The sequence below is a fragment of the Cebus imitator genome, unplaced genomic scaffold (assembly GCF_001604975.1).
Source record: "Cebus imitator isolate Cc_AM_T3 unplaced genomic scaffold, Cebus_imitator-1.0 Scaffold64, whole genome shotgun sequence".
In the NCBI taxonomy this organism is placed as follows: Eukaryota; Metazoa; Chordata; class Mammalia; order Primates; family Cebidae; genus Cebus; species Cebus imitator.
Genome location: NW_016107379.1, coordinates 6203349 through 6219815, shown reverse-complemented (window position 1 = coordinate 6219815; position 16467 = coordinate 6203349). Strand labels below are relative to the sequence as shown.

Here is a 16467-nt window from a genome sequence, read left to right as displayed (position 1 = left end):
CCGTAGCATGCCTGCGCCTGGCACAGTGTTGGCGCTCTGGGTTTGCAGCTGCTGTTCGTTAATGGCAGCACTCAGGTGGCCAGGGGTGGATGTAAGCCCTACAAGGTCCAGGACCTTGAAGGCCTAGGAGGAGCCATGGCAGGAACCACGGGCACCTGCAGGCATCCCTGCGGGTGGGCAGGGCTTGGTGCCATGCTAGCATCTAACCCAGCCACGAGCTTCCTTCTGCAGGTCCTGGAACCCTGGCGTGGGGGGGGCCTCCTGCCGGCGAGCACCCGCGCCCTTCCCTGGCGTGAGGGTATGTGCCTTTGGACTACATCGTGGAAGCCAGCACCATGCAGTCCATGGGCATATACACTTGCCTCAAGGCCTATGTCATCGAGGAGCCACCGGAGCTGCCACTGCCACCAGGGAGGAAGAGGAGGAGCCGGGACGTGGGATGGCAGTGGTGGATGGGCTGGGGCAGGCCGGGCAGCCACCCCTCACCACTTGACCTCTCTGACCCCCCTTCTTCTCTTTCCTAGGGCTACATTGGACTCCCAGGACTCTTTGGCCTGCCAGGATCTGATGGAGAGCGAGTAAGTTTGCTCGTTTCATTATTCACCACCCACCACCCACTCCCGCCCAAGAAGAGCAGAGCCTGCCACACACCAGCCTGGGGAAGTCAAGGAATTCCTCCTGGAGGAGGTGCATTTGAGTCGAGTAGGAGTCTGATAAGGGGACACGTCGAGGCAGATGCGTTCCAGGCACAGGGAACAGCATGTGCAAAGTCAGGGATTTACAGTCACTTGGCCAGTTTCACAATCAGTGCCGCTAGAGTGCTGCGCAAGAGGGTGGCAGCGGTGGGAGCTGAGGCTGGAGAGGACCCTGGGGCAATGTCCTAGGCACCCAGGACTAAGGCAGGAAAGGGACCTTGAGGACTTGCAGCCAATGAAAACCAGGCCCGCTTTAGAGTATAGATCAGGGGTAGCAAACTGTGGCCACCGGCCAAACCCAGCCAGCTGTGTGTTTCTGCAAACAGTTTGATCGCTCTCAGCATTGCTCATTTGGTTACACATTGTCCCTGCCAGTTTCTCACTACAGTGGCAGCGCTGAGTAGGTGTGACCGGGACCGTGGGGCCCACAGAGCCAAAAATATTCACTATCTGCCCCGTTCCAGAAACCATCTGCTGATTTTTCTTTTAGACAGTTGAGTTCATTTACTTGAGTAAAATGTGTGGGTAGAGGGAGGGGACAGCAAGGCCAGGTGGCAGGAGTTCCAGTGCTCTGAGGACGAGATGGTGTGGCTGTACCTGGCTGGAGGCAGCAGACCGGGGTGGGTGTGAGGGACAGTGGGGAGGCAAGGCTGGGCTGGAAGCCTAATCTCTGCTTGGGCGCCGAAGAGATGGAGGCCCCCAGGGGGAGCAGCCGTCTGGGGAAAGCGGTGGGGCTGGTTTGGTGGGGGGCAGTGGGTGCTAAGATACCCCGTCCTTCCAGACCAAGTATCTAAGTCAGGGGAGTCCAAAAGATGGTGTGGGAGATTCTCACTGACCCCTGGCCCGGCCTGGAGGTCCACTAGAAGCCCCTGGGCTGGCAGCCTTGGGCCCTTCCTCCCCGCCCCCTCTCAACCTGAGCCTGTGTCTAAGGGATCTCAACTGTAACCACCATAAGCTGGATATACAGAACCTTAGGACAGCTGGAGCCTGAGCACTTATGAAGCATCTGCTGAATACAGCAACACTGCTGTCTCCCCAGCTTAGGTCACCACAGACCCCGAACCTGCCATCCGCCCAATGTGCGTGTGTTACTGGGGCTGCCACGCAAGTGACTCTGTGACTTCCCGCCATGGGTGGGTCTGGACTGGCTTGGGGCAAGCCTGGCGGTCCCCGCTGGCATCCTGACCTGACCTCTCCCCTGTCTCTCTCCTGCAGGGCCTGCCTGGTGTTCCTGGCAAGAGGGGCAAGATGGGTATGCCGGTAAAGATTTTCCGTGTCTATTACGCAGACTCTAGTGGGGAACGCCACTTCCCACGGCCACGCTGCCCTGGCCACCTGCTGCCTGGCTTCTTCTGCTTCTCTCCCTGCTTTGAGTGTGGGGGCCCACGTAGGGGGTTGTCTGGGCCACAGGACCTGCTTGGCACCCTGCGTGGCTGGGGCCTGGCTGGGGCTGGGGCTTCCGTGGGCTCTGGGCCCCTCTGGGGTAGCTCCTCTCTCCCTGTGGGCAGCAAGGTTCTCCAGAGCAGTTCTGTGTCTGGGGGGGCTTCTGTCTAGGGTATATGTGTCTGTGGGTCTGCTGTGACCGGGGGACCTTGGCCAGACCAGGTGACCCTGCTCCCATCTCAGGGAACACTCAGTCTCCATGTGGTCTTGGTGTCATCTGGCTCTGTCCAGTTTGCTCATGCACACGCAAGGCCAGGGGACAATGAGGCGTATGGGCAGGCCCACAGCAGGCATGACCCAAAGAGGGGCTCAGTGGTGACTCCCAGTCCACCAGCTTTGTCTGTGACTCCCCAGCACGGGAGGAAATTGTTTCTCCTCTTCCTTGTATGTGTGCAGCACATGGAGAAAAAGCCAAGGCACAGAGAGATTAGGTCACTTGCCCAGGGTTTCATGACGAGTGAACGATGCAGACAGAGTCCCAACTCGGTTGCTTTGTCCCTGGGGTCTTTGATCTCAGTGGCCGCTTGAGGCAGCCTCTCGGGATCCTTAGTTCGCGGTCATATTATAAAAATAGATTCCCTAGAATCTTCGCCTGGAAGGAAGGTCATTCATTCCAATTATTCAGAAGGGGGAAACTGAGGCTCTCTCTGAGAGGCAGAGTGAGATATCCGGGGTCCCTCTGCTGCTGCCCTGCAGGTTGACCCTTTGACTTGGCACCAGGATCAGCCCGAGTCTGGACTTCCCATCACTGGTGGCTGGTGAAGAAGGGAGTGTGAAGAGGGGGCCGGGAGCATTCCAGGGTGCTCAGAGAGGCCTCTCTGTGGTTCTGCCACTCATGGGCACGTTAGTTTCACTCTGTCACCCAAGCTGGAATGCAGTGGCAAGATCTCAGCTCACTGCAACCTCCGCCTCCTGGGTTCAAGCGATTTTCCTGCCTCAGCCTCCTGAGTAACTGGGACTACAGGCACGTGCCACCACACATGGCTGATTTTTTGTATTTTTAGTAGAGACAGGGTTTCATCATGTTAGCTAGGCTGGTCTCAATCTCCTGACCTTGTGATCCGCCCACCCTGGCTTCCCAAAGTGCTGAGATTACAGGCGTGAGCCACTGCGCCTGGCAGCTGTTGGAGCTTTTAACCTGGATCCTCTGGGGGCCAAAGAGGAAAAAAAGGAAGAGAAAGACCCAGGTCCTAGCCTCAAAGAGCTGAGATGACAGAGGAGGTCCCTCCGCCCCCAACCTAGACCCCTCTGTGGTCTGGACAGGCAGTCTTCTCTCAGGTCCAACCTGAGACTTGGACCTGGGCAAGGAGCAGCACCTGATGCTCCCAGCTTCAGGGCAAGGACCTGGAGTCTAAGAGGGCTGGGCTGGCACCTGGGATTGTCCCTCAAGCCAGCATGACCTTAGGCAAGGAGATTCATTCATCCAGTGAATATCTATTCATCCAGTGACTATCTGTTGAATGCCTATTCTGGGCTAATCATTTTGCTTTGGGCAGAGAGTGGATAAGACAAAGTTCCCACTCTCTTGGGGCAGACAGACAGATATACAGTCACTGAAAGGGGAAACGGAAGAATGAACAATGAAATGAAGGTTAGGTAGTGCTGAATGGAAATACAGAGTAGGATAGGGAGACAGGGACAGCCTGGAGGTTGGCTCTTGGATAAGTTAGTCCCGAAAGTCCCCCCCACTGTATGAAGAATCTTAATGAGGTGTGCGTGGGAGCTGTGTGGCTTTCCAGGCGAAGGCCCTGGGGAAGGAGCAGGCTTGGTTCAAATTTTCTGAACCATAGTTTTCTCATCTGAGAAGTGAGGACAATAGTATACCTTATAAGATCATTATGCCTGTCACATAGTAAGTACTCAATAAACAGTAGTAGCCCTTGTTCCTCTGTGGTTTCCTGGATGGCTGAGGGGCTCTCTGTATTGTGTGATACTGAGCCAATGACTTCACCTTTGCTGGGTCTGGTTTCCCACAGTTGAAGTTGCAGAGTGGGAGGATTTGACTTGCTTAGATGGTCTTAGCTGGGCCCTGCCCCAACGCTCAGGCCAGCCCCAAGGGCTGCCTTTGGGGGATTTGTTCAAATGCATCCTGGGAGCCTTACCGAGGGCCAGGCATGGCTGCTTTACAGATGAGACAGCCTCCTGAGAGGTAGAGGATTAGGTCAAGATCACATGGCTGCTCAACGTCAGAGCTGGATTAGAACACAGCCAGAGCTTCCAGTGCCAAAGTGTACCTGTTTAGAGCTTGGGGTCCAGCTTATCCTGAGCATGGAAGAGACAAGACCCACAAAAACCTGGGCATGTCATGGCCTCTTCTCCAACCAGATACAACAAGGCTGTCAGCAGGGCCATGCCTCAGTTTCCCCCTTCCACCCTATCCTCTGCATCCTCTTCATCTCCCCTCCCAGCAGCCCCTTGATCCACCTTCTCCCTGCCGTGTACGTGTGTTCCTCCTGGAGCTGAAAGTCACACTGTTCATAGCCTGGCTGAGAAGCAGTCCCAGGTTTGAGGCGCCATCATCCTGCCTGTGTGAGATAAGGTCATGCATTCGTTCCTCATTCAACCAAAGATTATTGGTTGAATATATCACTGTATGCCAGGTGCTAAGCATAATACTGTAGCCAAAACAGACAAATATCTCTGTTGCCATGGAGCTCAAATTTTAAGGGTAGAGACAATCAATAAACAGGACAAATAGCCAGAAGAGGGCATGGTTGCCACCCTAAGTACCCCGCAAGTGAAAGGAAGCCACGTGTATTGAGGCCATTGGTGTGCACAGTATTTGGGTGACATGTGATTCTCCCAGTGAACCTTTGAGGCGAGATTGATTATCCCCATTTTCCAGATGAGAAAACTGAGGCTCAGACTGTCAATGAAAGCCATTTGTCCATAGACCCTCTGAATCCTTGCCAGACTGAGAACTTCTGTCTGCTTCCTTGCTTCTTGCCTTTAACTTTCTAAGACTAGGCCCTGACCTCTATGACAGGGGCGTCCCCTCACACTGGGGTGTCAGATGTGGGTGGAGAGAAACACCTTCTCAGCCCTAGGCCCATGCAATACCCTTCAGAGCCATGAAAATACCCTGGACTCTGTCCCAGCCACCATGGCCAGCACATCGGCCAGGCTTGTATCAGATGTGATTTAATGTGCGTGTAATAGGACTTCACGTCGGCTGAGTCCCTACAGCTTGTCTCTGTCTCCGCCGGGCCTCTGAGTCTGCCATGCCCCTCAGCCTAAAGACCCTGGGCAGTCTTTAGGGCCGTCCCTCTGTTGCTCCCAAGCCCTTGAGCTGCCTGGCAGGGTTGGGTGCTCCTGTCTTAAATGGCTTTTCCTCCTTATCCAAGCTTTGGGCCAGGCAGTTTCTAGGCACTTATTAAGAAAAGAAAGTATCAGGGGAATGAGCTGAAGTCCTTCACGCCAGATCGCAGCTGGCGTCACTTCTGGCAGGGCTGGTGATGATTTTGCTGTAGTCAGCCTTTCCCCAGCAGGCAAACCCTTGGGCTCATGCATGCGGTCTTTCTATCCAATTTGGAAAGCTGATGTGTGAGTCTTTTACTAGTGAGAGCTGAGGAAGGCAGTGCAGGTTGAAGCACATCAGACCCGTGGGAACCTGAGTGACAGCCTGGCCCAAACTCTTTTTCAGACAGATAAGCAGACACAGCCCAGGGAGGGCAAGACACTTGCCCGAGGTCTCACAGCAAGTCATTGGCACAGTCAAGACTTGAACCCAGAACACGTGCTCTCCAGTGCAGAGTACTCTCCACATGGCTCCCTCTTCTCTCTGCTCCTACCTTCAACCTCCAGAGGAAAGCTCGGTCCATAGCTCTCATCCCTCATACTGCTTCTAAGAGAATGCGCCATGGTTTTCTGAGGAGGGGTCCAGATAGAAAATGTTCCCAACTTGGCTGGAGCTGAATGGGTTTCTCCTGGCCTACCCTGGCTTGTTGGGCATGGCTCAGTGTCACTCACAGTGAGAGACGGAGCCGCGTTTCCCAGCCAAGGGTCTCCACGGTGGGCTAGGAAGATGCTGCCATGAGTCTTCCTGCCTGTCTTCTCCAAATGTTCTTTCAAACCCACTGGGCTAGTCCTGCAGGGCAGGCCACCACTCATAGCTTTTCTCACGGCCTCTGGCCTGGCCTGCCAAGGCTGGCCCGGTGAGTGAGTCTGGAGGGAAGACCCTAAAGCTTAGAGCAGGAAGGGCCCGGCCCTGGCACCAACCCCTGGGGTGCGCCTCAGGGATGACTGGGACTTGCTCATGGCCACGCAGTCCTCTGGGAAGAGGCAGGGCTTCTAACACAGTACATTTGGGCTTCAAGTTCATGGCTCTTTCCAGTTCTCAGATGATGGGGAGCAGGCAGCCAAGTGACAGAGAATTCCTATTTCCAGGTGGGAAAACTGAGGCCAAAGTAGATTAAGGTTCTTAGCTGAGGTGACGCTGTGAGCTGGGGATGTGGCCCCCAGTGTCCCAGATGTGAGCCAGAGCTGACCCGGGCTGTCAGTGTCAGATAGGAGAGGACTCTACCTATCTTCTCCTTATTCCCTGAGGTGACTTTTCTTGAGTAGGTTTCCTTGTGGATTTCAGAAGCGCAGGGTAAAAACATGTTCAGACCACGAGAGAAGGGTGCTGGGAGACCTCAGGGAGTCTTTCCATGCCAGCAGGCTTGGAGCCTGCACACCTAGAAAAGAATGTGGCTAGGAAGGATGCAGGTTAGACTTATGCAGGAACTTCCAGATTTTGGAGAATGTCCACCTCGTAAGAAGTTCTCCGAGATCCTTTTGCGGGCTCCTCCTAGAGGTTATGAAATATTCCCACTCTTGATATAAACCCTAACTAGTGTAGTGATGGCACATCAGAGTTGGCCAGGGGCTGGCTAGGAGCATCTCACGGTTTCTGCAGCCCAGCCCTGCCAGGTGAGTGGGACAGTGCTGACTGTTTTGCAGGCCAGGGACCTGAGCCTTAGAAGCATTAGTGGGACTTTCGTTCTAGATGTTCCTTGCTTCCCTGCCCCTGTATCCCACCCTCTGGAGCAGACAGTTGGGATGGACACTTCCTGGAGGCAGAAGAGTGGAGGAGATAGCCTTGTGAGTTCTCCTTGGTGTCCTGCTTCGGATGTGGTGGCAAGGACCGTCCCTGTCCTCAGCTCTCCTCCTCTGAGTTGTTGTGACCAAGAGAGAATGCGGAGTCTCAGTTGCAAGCCTTGTTCTGTCTCCTCCTGGGCCTTCTGCTCCAAGTATGATGTGTTTAGTTCTCCAGAGGGGCCCAACCTGGGGAAGTAGAGAAACCACGTGGCTGGGGCCTCGGCAGGGAGCCAAGTTCATTCCTTGGGCCTGGGGCCAGCCCGCTGCAGCCCGGCATGTGGAGGAAAGTTCCTGCTGCTGGCCAGGCTGGGGGTGCATGCCATGTGGTCGCCTCACACACGCAGGCATGCCGGACAGAGGGAAGCAGATGGGACTGAAGTGGGGGCTATACATCCAGCTCAGCAGCTGCCTCTCTGAGACGCAGGGAGCTTTGGGGTGACTGCTGGAAATGGCTCTGCCACTTAGTAGCAGAGGGGTGAGGCAAGGTGGTGGGTGAGAGGTTTTGGGTGTGTTCTGGGCTGCAGGCTCCCCATTGGTGTAATAAGGTGTGAACATCAAGAATATCTCGGGTCCCTTCATCCTTAGACCATTCGTTCCAGCGCCTTTAAAACTCTTTTTTCCAACCACTGTGCTCTTAATTACAAACCCCGGATTCCTAGAGGTCATCTGCTTGACCGCTCCATGGGAAGGGAGATTGAAGCTGGAGATGGGAGTGGCTACTGGAGGCCCTCAGCGTGTCCAAGCAGAAGCAGTCCTGAGCATCAGCAGTGCCATTCCTTTCTGCACATCAGCTCAGAGCTCTAATGAGTGCTTTGAGAGCCCGTAGGCTGGTTCTAGTCCATCTGGTTCATTCAGGGTCCAGTTGCAGCTAAGAGAGCAGGTTCTGGAGTCACACTGCCTGGGTTCGAATCTCATCTCTGCTATTCCAGGGCTGTGTGACTTTGGAAACGTTTCCTAACCTCTCGGAATCACAGTTTCCTCATCTTGAAATGCAGCCGATAATAGGACCTGCTGGCGATCTCGCTGTTGGCGTTTGCTGTGGCTGTCACTGTTTCATCCCAACATCCCTCTGGCTAGACACAGGCTACATTTTGTCTGCAGAAGTTACTCCCCTCCAGAAATTGACTCAAAATTCTGATGACCATCTCTCCCTTGCTTATACCTCAGAGACATTCCTTCATGTGGCTGTGGCCTCCCATGTGGCTGTGAGGTCTCACCCTCCATGTGGCTCCCCAGCTAAGAAAACTGAGGCCCCAAGAGGCCCGTGGGTGGTGCAGCCGGGACTGTCACAGGGCAGCTGGCCCAGCAGCTGGGCCTGAGGAGGCCTTAAGCCACCCCAGAACAGCCTCTGAATGCAGACCTATGGATCTGAGACCTGCCTGGTGGTTGCTGTTTGTGAATATATTGGGTATCACAGGGTCCTAAAGGGTCCCTAGGGATCACACCCCCCCAGCCTGAGCAGGACAGAGGGTCAAGTGTGGGGGCCTGCCCAAGGTCAGCCAGCCAGCCTGGAGGAGAGCCGGGGCTAACCTGCAGCCCATCTCCACGTGTGGGACTTGGAGAACAGAGAAGGGGCTACTCAAGTCCTGTCCCCGGTAGGCCACGTGGAGTCAGCCAGGTGCCCAGCCAGACAACAGCCCCCTTGTCTCAAGGAGCTGCGCTCCTCTCCTGCCAGGTCTTTCTACCCCAAAGTCTAGAGGCCAGAGGTGGGAACTCGGTGTCTTCAGGAGGTGCCCCTGGCTGGGCGCCATGGCTCACACCTGTAATCCCAACACTTTGGGAGGCCAAGGCAGGCAGATCGCTTGAGCCCAGGTGTTCGAGACCAGCTTGGGCAACATGGAGAAACTCCATCTCTACCAAAAATACAAAGATTAGCCAGGTGTGGTAGCTGTGCCTGTAGCTCCAGCTACTCGGGAGGCTGAGGCGGAAGGATTACTTGAGCCTAGGAGGCAGAGGTTGCAGTGATCGGTGATCACGCCACTGCAGTCCAGCCTGAGTGACAGAGTGAGACCCTGTTTCATGGAAAAAAAAAAAAAAAAAAGAAAGAAAGAAAAAGAAGGCTTCCCTGGCCACAGCCTAGCTGGCCGATTCTGGTTTCAGGAGGTGACATGGATCCACCTTCAGCATGACCAAGAAGGGCTAGTTTGGGTGAGAATGGAATTTGCCAGAGGAGACCCTAAGGATGTCAGGGGAGGAAGCTCAGGTAAGGTCAGATGTGCCCCTGCAAAGACATGATCTGGACACACACACAACCTCCCCTGCCACACTCCTCTGCCACCCTCTGCAACCACTGGGACACGCGTTTGAGCAGCTTCTGCAGACAAGGCCTGTGCGCAGCCCATATGAACATGTCAGACTCCAGAGGTGGACCTGGGCTCTGCCGCAAACTTGCTTTATGACCTTGGCCAAGTGATGTTGCCTAGCTGAGCCTTGATTTTCCCATCTGTGAAATAGAACCGGTAACTTTTTCCTCAAAGGTAGATATCAAACGCAAGTGAGGTGTTGCATGCAAAGTGACCAGCTTGGTGTGAATTTCATGATTGTCTTCTTGTTTCCTCCTTTTGGTGTCTGAATGAAGCCACACCTTCTGTGGGGTGAATGTCAACCCAAGAGGGCCTCCTGGCAGAGGAGAGATTTGAAGGGAGCAGGACTGTGGGGCAGGGCCAGGCTAAACACTTGTATGCACACACACATTTCAAGGTGTCTTTGTTTAACCGGTAGAGACTTCGGTTTGGGTTTTGTTTCTAGGCTTGGTGTTTTGGGTTTAGTGTGCTCCCTGGACTCCTCCAGTGGTATTAGAAACCAAAACCGGGGTGATCCTCTGTGAGGAATGTTTACCATTTGAATCACAGCTCCAGCATTCACTTGGTCAGGAAAACATGTGCTTTGTTTTTTTTTAATTACATTTCCCTGGAAAAACAACGATTTGAATTCAAGGAGGGGAGGAGAACAGGTTTCCCCAACTCCAAGCTTGAGGACTTTCTTTTCCTTTTGAAGTAGGAATGGAGTTCTGTCCCCGGCCCCCAAAGGCGTCCCCACAGCTGATATTTTTCCAGCTGCCCGTCTCCCCAGAGCATGGAGTGGCCTCCAGAGTGGGGTCAGGGAGGGGGTGAGAGGGCCAGACCTGCCTGGGCTGGGCAGCTCAGCATCTCTCTGAGCTGCTGAAACACCTGTGGAGGCTGGGCTGCTGTTCACTGGTGACGTGACCTTGTGTGACCTTGCCACTTAACTCTTTCACGGTCTCATTTCCTTTATCTATAAAGTGGAAATCACGATATTGGAAATAGAAGCTCGGTGCCACAAAGAAAAATCAGCACTGAGACAAAGGATCTTTCAGCAAAGCAATTTTTACTTCCTGGACTGCAGGAAGGGTACTCTCACTAGCCATCTTGCCACAGGAGTACAATGAATGATGGAAAACACACAAATTTATTCTTTATACATTTGGCGTCGTCCTTACTGCTGTGTCTGATCTCCATTGGCTGGAGTCAGACCTCACCATCGAAACTAAAACCCAATTGGCTAACAACTTAAAACTTTTCTAAACAGGTAAAAGCAATGGAGAGCTGGGACATGTCTGTGAGCATGTCCAGCACAGATATCTTCATTAAAGTACAAGGACATAGAATGAACCACATGCCTGTAAGCATGGCATGTCTAACAGCTACATGGGATAGGGCTTACCAAAGTTATTAGCACACTTATTCTTTAACGAGAAAGGAAAGTTTAAAAAAGAACTTTTCTACTTCCCACAGGGATTTCACCGGGTGACTTTTGAAAAACGTGCCACAATCAGAGAAGGTCTGATCTGAAACACAACAGAGGCCTTCTGGGGAAACAGAGGCTCTTCAAACTGGCCTAGACCCAGCTACCTGCCCCTAGTCTGTGTCCTTCCCATTTCATCAGGACCAGGTCCCAGATTAGGGGATTGGCATTTTCATGCTGGGGAACTGGGTACCGTTTTCTTTTCAGACACTGAGTAGAAAAGGAAAGGACCCCTGAGAAATTCTTTGTGTGAAGCTGCTTGTTGATGGTAGGGGTGACCTCAGCACCCTACTGTCTGCCCATGACCAAGGAGTGAGACGGCCTTGACATTGTCCTTGTGTCCCCCCCGGGAGGCGGGGTCTGGTTCAAAGCCCACCCTGCAGGTGAAAACACTAACCTACCGTGTCTGTTCTCTCTCATGCCCTCCAGGGGTTTCCTGGAGTCTTTGGGGAAAGAGGCCCTCCCGGACTGGATGGAAACCCTGTAAGTATTTAAAGTCTTTGCGAACAGGAGAGAGATTCCGAGTGAACACACAGCAGATTTTAGGAGCCCACACTTTAGGGTCAGACAGACCTCGGTCAAATTCCAGCCCTGTGAACTACTAGCTGGTCACCCTTGGATGAATTACACGATGTTTCTAAACGCTAGGCTTCTGTCTACTGTGGCTGCCCTATTTCCCCCCTGTAAGAGTATCCAGCCCACTGAGCCCCTGGGCCCAAAGCTCCAGGCTGCACCCCATTTCCAGGACTTCGGGTCACTCCCCACTGGAGAGGCCCCGGCTGCTGCCATCTTACAAAGCATCAGAAATGTTTATGGGCCAGCAGAGGCCTGGGGAAGCACACGGTTTGCAGGCCCTGTTTGGAGAAAAGGAAGAGCTGAGTTCCAAAGGAATCTCCGTTACAGGCATGTTTATAGAGTTTGTAAATAATTAGAGGTCCAGGCTGTGTTCCACGAGGAGCCAGGTCAGCCTGTCCTGAGGAGCTGAGTCTGTCTTTCCCTTCCCAGCTCCACGCCCTGGGCCGGTGGCAGAAGGTGTTTGAGGTCCCCGTCTCCCCATGGGGCTTCCTGCCTGAGTAGCCATGCCAGCTGTGCCCTCTGCAGAGGTGGTTGCTGTATTCATAACCAGTACCCGATGAGATGCTAATTCAGTTCACAAATGCCCCCTGAGCCTGACCCAGCCAGGCTCCCTTGGGGATTATAGCCGTGACCTCAGAGCCATATACAGACCTGGGTTTGAGTTTTGTTGCACTGCTTGTCAGGTGTGTGAGCTGGAACAGATCCATTCACCTCCCTGAATCTCAGTTTCCTTGTCTGTCAAACGGGGGAATCAGAATTCCAGCCTGAGGCTGGGTGCAGTGGTTCACGTCTGTAATCCCAGCACTTTGGGAGGCTGAGGTGGGTGGATCACTTGAGGTCAGGAGTTCGAGACCAGCCTGGCCAACATGGCAAAACCCTTTCTCTACTAAAAATACAAAAAATTAGCCAAGCATGGTGTTGCATGCCTGTAATCCCAGCTACCTGGGAGGCTAAGGGGGAGAATCGCTTGAACCCAGGAGGCTGAGGTTGCAGTGAGCCAATATCGCACCACTGCACTCCAGCCTGGGCGAGAGTGAGACTCCATCTCAAAAATAAATAAATAAATTAATTAAAGAGAGAGGGCTGTCGTGAAAATGAAAGGTGGCAGGCAAGGTGTTCCACATGGGTTTGGTGGGTGAGGCTGTGTAAAATACTGGGTAATCCAGGGCACAGTCCCTGCCTTGGAGGAGTTCGAGGGCCATTGCGCCCATCTGTTATACAGCAGGCAGTGGGGTGGGTGGGATCAGAGAGGTCCCAGGTGCCTCTTTGGAGAAGGGAACAGGAAAGGCTTCCGGGGACAGTGATATTTGCATCAGGATGAGGAGATAGGTGGGAGACATTCCAGGTGGAGGAAGGGGCACCAGCAAAGGCACGGGACCTGGGAAATCCGAGCCTCTCCCTCCACACATCCCTTGTTGGATTAACTGTTAATGATATACAGCATCATTTGCAAGTTTTCTTGGGGAGGGGCAGGGATGTCTTTATGCTCCTGGCATAGAGGAACAGAGAAGGCCCAATGTCTGTCACTTCCCCTCATTTGAAGCAAAGCCCGCCTCTTACTTCTCATTGCTAATCACAATGTCTAGAGCCCTGAAGTTTTTTTTATTTTTTTATTTTTGAGGTGAAGTGTCACTCTGTTGCCCAGTCTGGAGTGCAGTGTCTCGATCTCTGCTCACTGCAACCTCCACCTCCGGGTTCAAGCAATTCTCCTGCCTCAGCCTGCCGAGTAGCTGGGATTACAGGCACACACCACCATGCCCAGCTAATTTTTTGTATTTTTAGTAGAGGTGGGGTTTCACCATGTTAGCCAGGATGGTCTCAAACTCCTGACCCTGCGATCTGCCTGCCTAGGCCTCCCAAAGTGCTGGGATGACAGGTGTGAGCCACCACGCCCAGCTGAGCCCTGGAGTTTTATTCTCACCTTTCCATTTTTAACTTGACTCAAACTCCTCCTCATTTCTCATGTGGGCAATGGAAGATTCATGTTTACGATGGAGAAACGGAGGTGTAGGGGATAAGTCACACAAAATGTCGTCTCCTGACTCCCAGGCTAGAACTCTTTCCAGGCTCTGAGGGCCCTGGGAGAAGGACATGTGAGAGTGTGGGGTGCTGGGGAGGAGTCTCCTTTCTTCCACCTGGGAAAGGGAAGGAGGCCAGCTTGGAGGCTCTCAGCCGGGGCCCTCGGGCTTTGTCATTTCCTTGCACCTGGCCTTGGGTGAATCAAACTCTGGAACTTCAGTTTTCCTGTCTACAAAGTGAGCGTGCAGTGTCAAGCACCATGCACATCTGTATGACCGTGATTGCGATTCCACTCATTCTGTTATGCTTACAATGGGAAGATGCTGGATTTGGAAATCTGACCTCCCCATTTGACAGATGTGGAAAGCTGATGGCAGAGAGGGGATGGGTGTGGTCCAAACTCCAGGCCAGACTCAGGAAAGTCCCTGGAGCCTGCGGTCAGGAATAAGGAGTGTTCAGCTCTGAAAGACCCCGCCAGGTGCCTGTGTGGAGGATGACATGGAGGGAGGGGCCCTGGAGGGAGACGTGACAAGTAACCACCTTGGTCTCTCTATCTGCAGGGAGAACTGGGCCTGCCAGGCCCCCCTGGAGTCCCCGGCCTCCTTGTAAGTACATCAGTGCCTGTGGGCAGTGGGTGCATGTTGGGGAGATGCAGGGTGAGGCCGCTGTGTAGGGAGCCAGGAGCAGGCCCCGCAGGGGAGGTCGAAAAGGCCCTTTTCTCATCCAACCCCCAGAGGGGCTGGGGTCCAGGAGAGAACAACCTGGGCAGGGAAGGCAGGTGGGGGAGGGAGGGCAGGCTGAGGGAGGAGAGCCCTGCTGTGTGGTTTCAGGTGCATCACCTGCCTTCTCTGAGCTTGTTTCCTCATTAGTTAAATGAGATCGGTGCTTGGAATGCAAGATTGCCAAAGTACTTTCACACCCACATGGGGGTGTGGGCAAGTGATGGCATGCTCATTTGATAGGTGAGGCTCATTTCCAGGTGCAGAGGGAGGAGGTAGCGCCACGGTGGTCTTTTTCACTCTTTTCCTCCAAGCAGACTTGGAGGCAGACCACCTAGGTTCAAGTCACAGGCCTGCGACATCCTGGCTGTGTGACCTGGGCCAAGTCACTTACCCTCTCTGGGCCTAGTTTCCTCATCTGTGAAATAGAGATGACAGCAGAATCATCCTGGAGTGGTCGTGAGGATTAAACGAGGCATCCTATGTGTAATCCTTGGCACAGGATCTGGCACCCAGTAAGTGCTGGTGGAAAATATTGTTATAATTATTCTTGTTATTACCTCCTGAAATGCCCAGGGCTGAGAGAGGCCGGAGGAGGTGGGAGGCGAGCTGACCTGCCTCCATCCAGGTGGAGCAGGCCCTGAGGAATGGTTCTAGCCAAAGCCAGGGGCCCTGCTGGGCTTTCAGTGGAGTGAGTCTTAACCTTGGGCCCAGCCCCAGGGGCCAGTGAAAGGTCAGAGCCTGGGAAATGACACTCGAAGTGTCCCCATAGTCTGATGCTCTCTCTGCCCCGTCCACTGCGTCATTCCTCAAGGGGTTTGAGTCTGGGCACCCATGGAGGGACAAAAGTAAACTCTTTGCCACTTCGGCAACTGTGCTGAGGAATTCTGCTGAGAGAGAGACTGGAGGAGGCCCCTGGGGGAGGCAAGGGACCCTATCGCTCAGGGGAGGCTAGTCCTGGGAAGAGGGCCCAGATGTCCCCATGGCCATCTGTGCCTGCCCAGGTGAGTGGAAACAGAACCTGGGTGGGATGGGCAGAAGGTGAGAGCCCTCTGGCTCTGGATCCTGGCTTTGCTGCCTCCTGACTCTGAACTTCACCTTGGCCTCGTTTCCCTGAGTCTCAGGGATCCCCTCTGTGAAATGGGATGATTGTACCTACTTTTATTAGGACCACAGAAGCACAGTCCATTCCAGTCCAGTGGCTAAGAGGACGGTTTCTGGAACCAGACCGCCAAGGTTCAAATCCTAGCTCTGCCACTCATATAATCACAATCCTGAGCGAAATATTTAACCACCCAATGCCTCGGTTTCTTCATCCGTAAAATGGGAGCAATATTGGTACCTAACTTGGAGGATGGTTGTGAGTGAGAATGTAGATAAATTAATATGTGAAGTGCCTAGCATATAGTAAGCACTCAAGAAGTACTAGTTATGATAATAACAGCTATTGTTGGTGTTATTATATTACACATACATGTGATATTTCACACCTGGTAGCAGCTATCTGGATTGCTGAATTGAGAAAAATTTCGCAGTCACATTGGAACTTGGTGGGAGAGGTTGCTGCCATTGATTAGTGATGTCTGCTTTGGCTGGGGTTGAGGAAGTGTCAACACATGAGTCATAAATTTGTCATCCCTGATGTCCATTCAGTAGGACTTTGCTGAGCACCTTCTTTGGCACAAGGCATTGACCTAAATGCTTTGGAAAAAGAAACATCTGCCATGGGAGTTAGAGAACTCTCTAGAAGTCTTCTCAACTGATCCTCTCTAAGCCCAACAGGAATCCCTTCTGGAGCATCTTGGTCATATGGTGATTAAACTCCAAAATGAACACCTCCGGTGTTAAAAGTCCCTCCCTCTCTGAGAGCCCCGGTCATTCTACAGAGCTGTCATTGTTCGGTGTTTTCCTGTGGATTGAGCCCAACTCGTTTGTGCTTCCCAGGGCTCCTTCTTCAGGCTAAACAATCCCAGTCTCCAAAGCCTTTCTGAGGGGATGTTTACATATCCTGGCTGTCATCCTTGGCACCTGTTCCTGTTTGTCATTGTCCCAGTGTCTGCTAGGTTGGGTCCTGAGAGGAGCAAGAATATTGCTTGGTGGGATAAATGCAGATTCTGGGTTCTTGGACTATAGCATCGTAGCCCTCTTGGTTCTTTTTTTTTTTTTTTTTT

General features: G+C 53.2%; 1 protein-coding gene across 1 annotated transcript in view; it reads left to right on the top strand.

The window, feature by feature from the left end:
* COL27A1 (collagen type XXVII alpha 1 chain) overlaps nucleotides 1-16467 on the top strand; it is a 157880-nt gene that overhangs the window by 53759 nt on the left and 87654 nt on the right. Inside the window, exons 14-17 of the mRNA XM_037739202.1 lie at nucleotides 525-578; nucleotides 1911-1955; nucleotides 11412-11465; nucleotides 14138-14182. Coding sequence (XP_037595130.1) covers nucleotides 525-578; nucleotides 1911-1955; nucleotides 11412-11465; nucleotides 14138-14182 — 198 coding nt within the window. The remainder of the gene's footprint in view (nucleotides 1-524; nucleotides 579-1910; nucleotides 1956-11411; nucleotides 11466-14137; nucleotides 14183-16467) is intronic.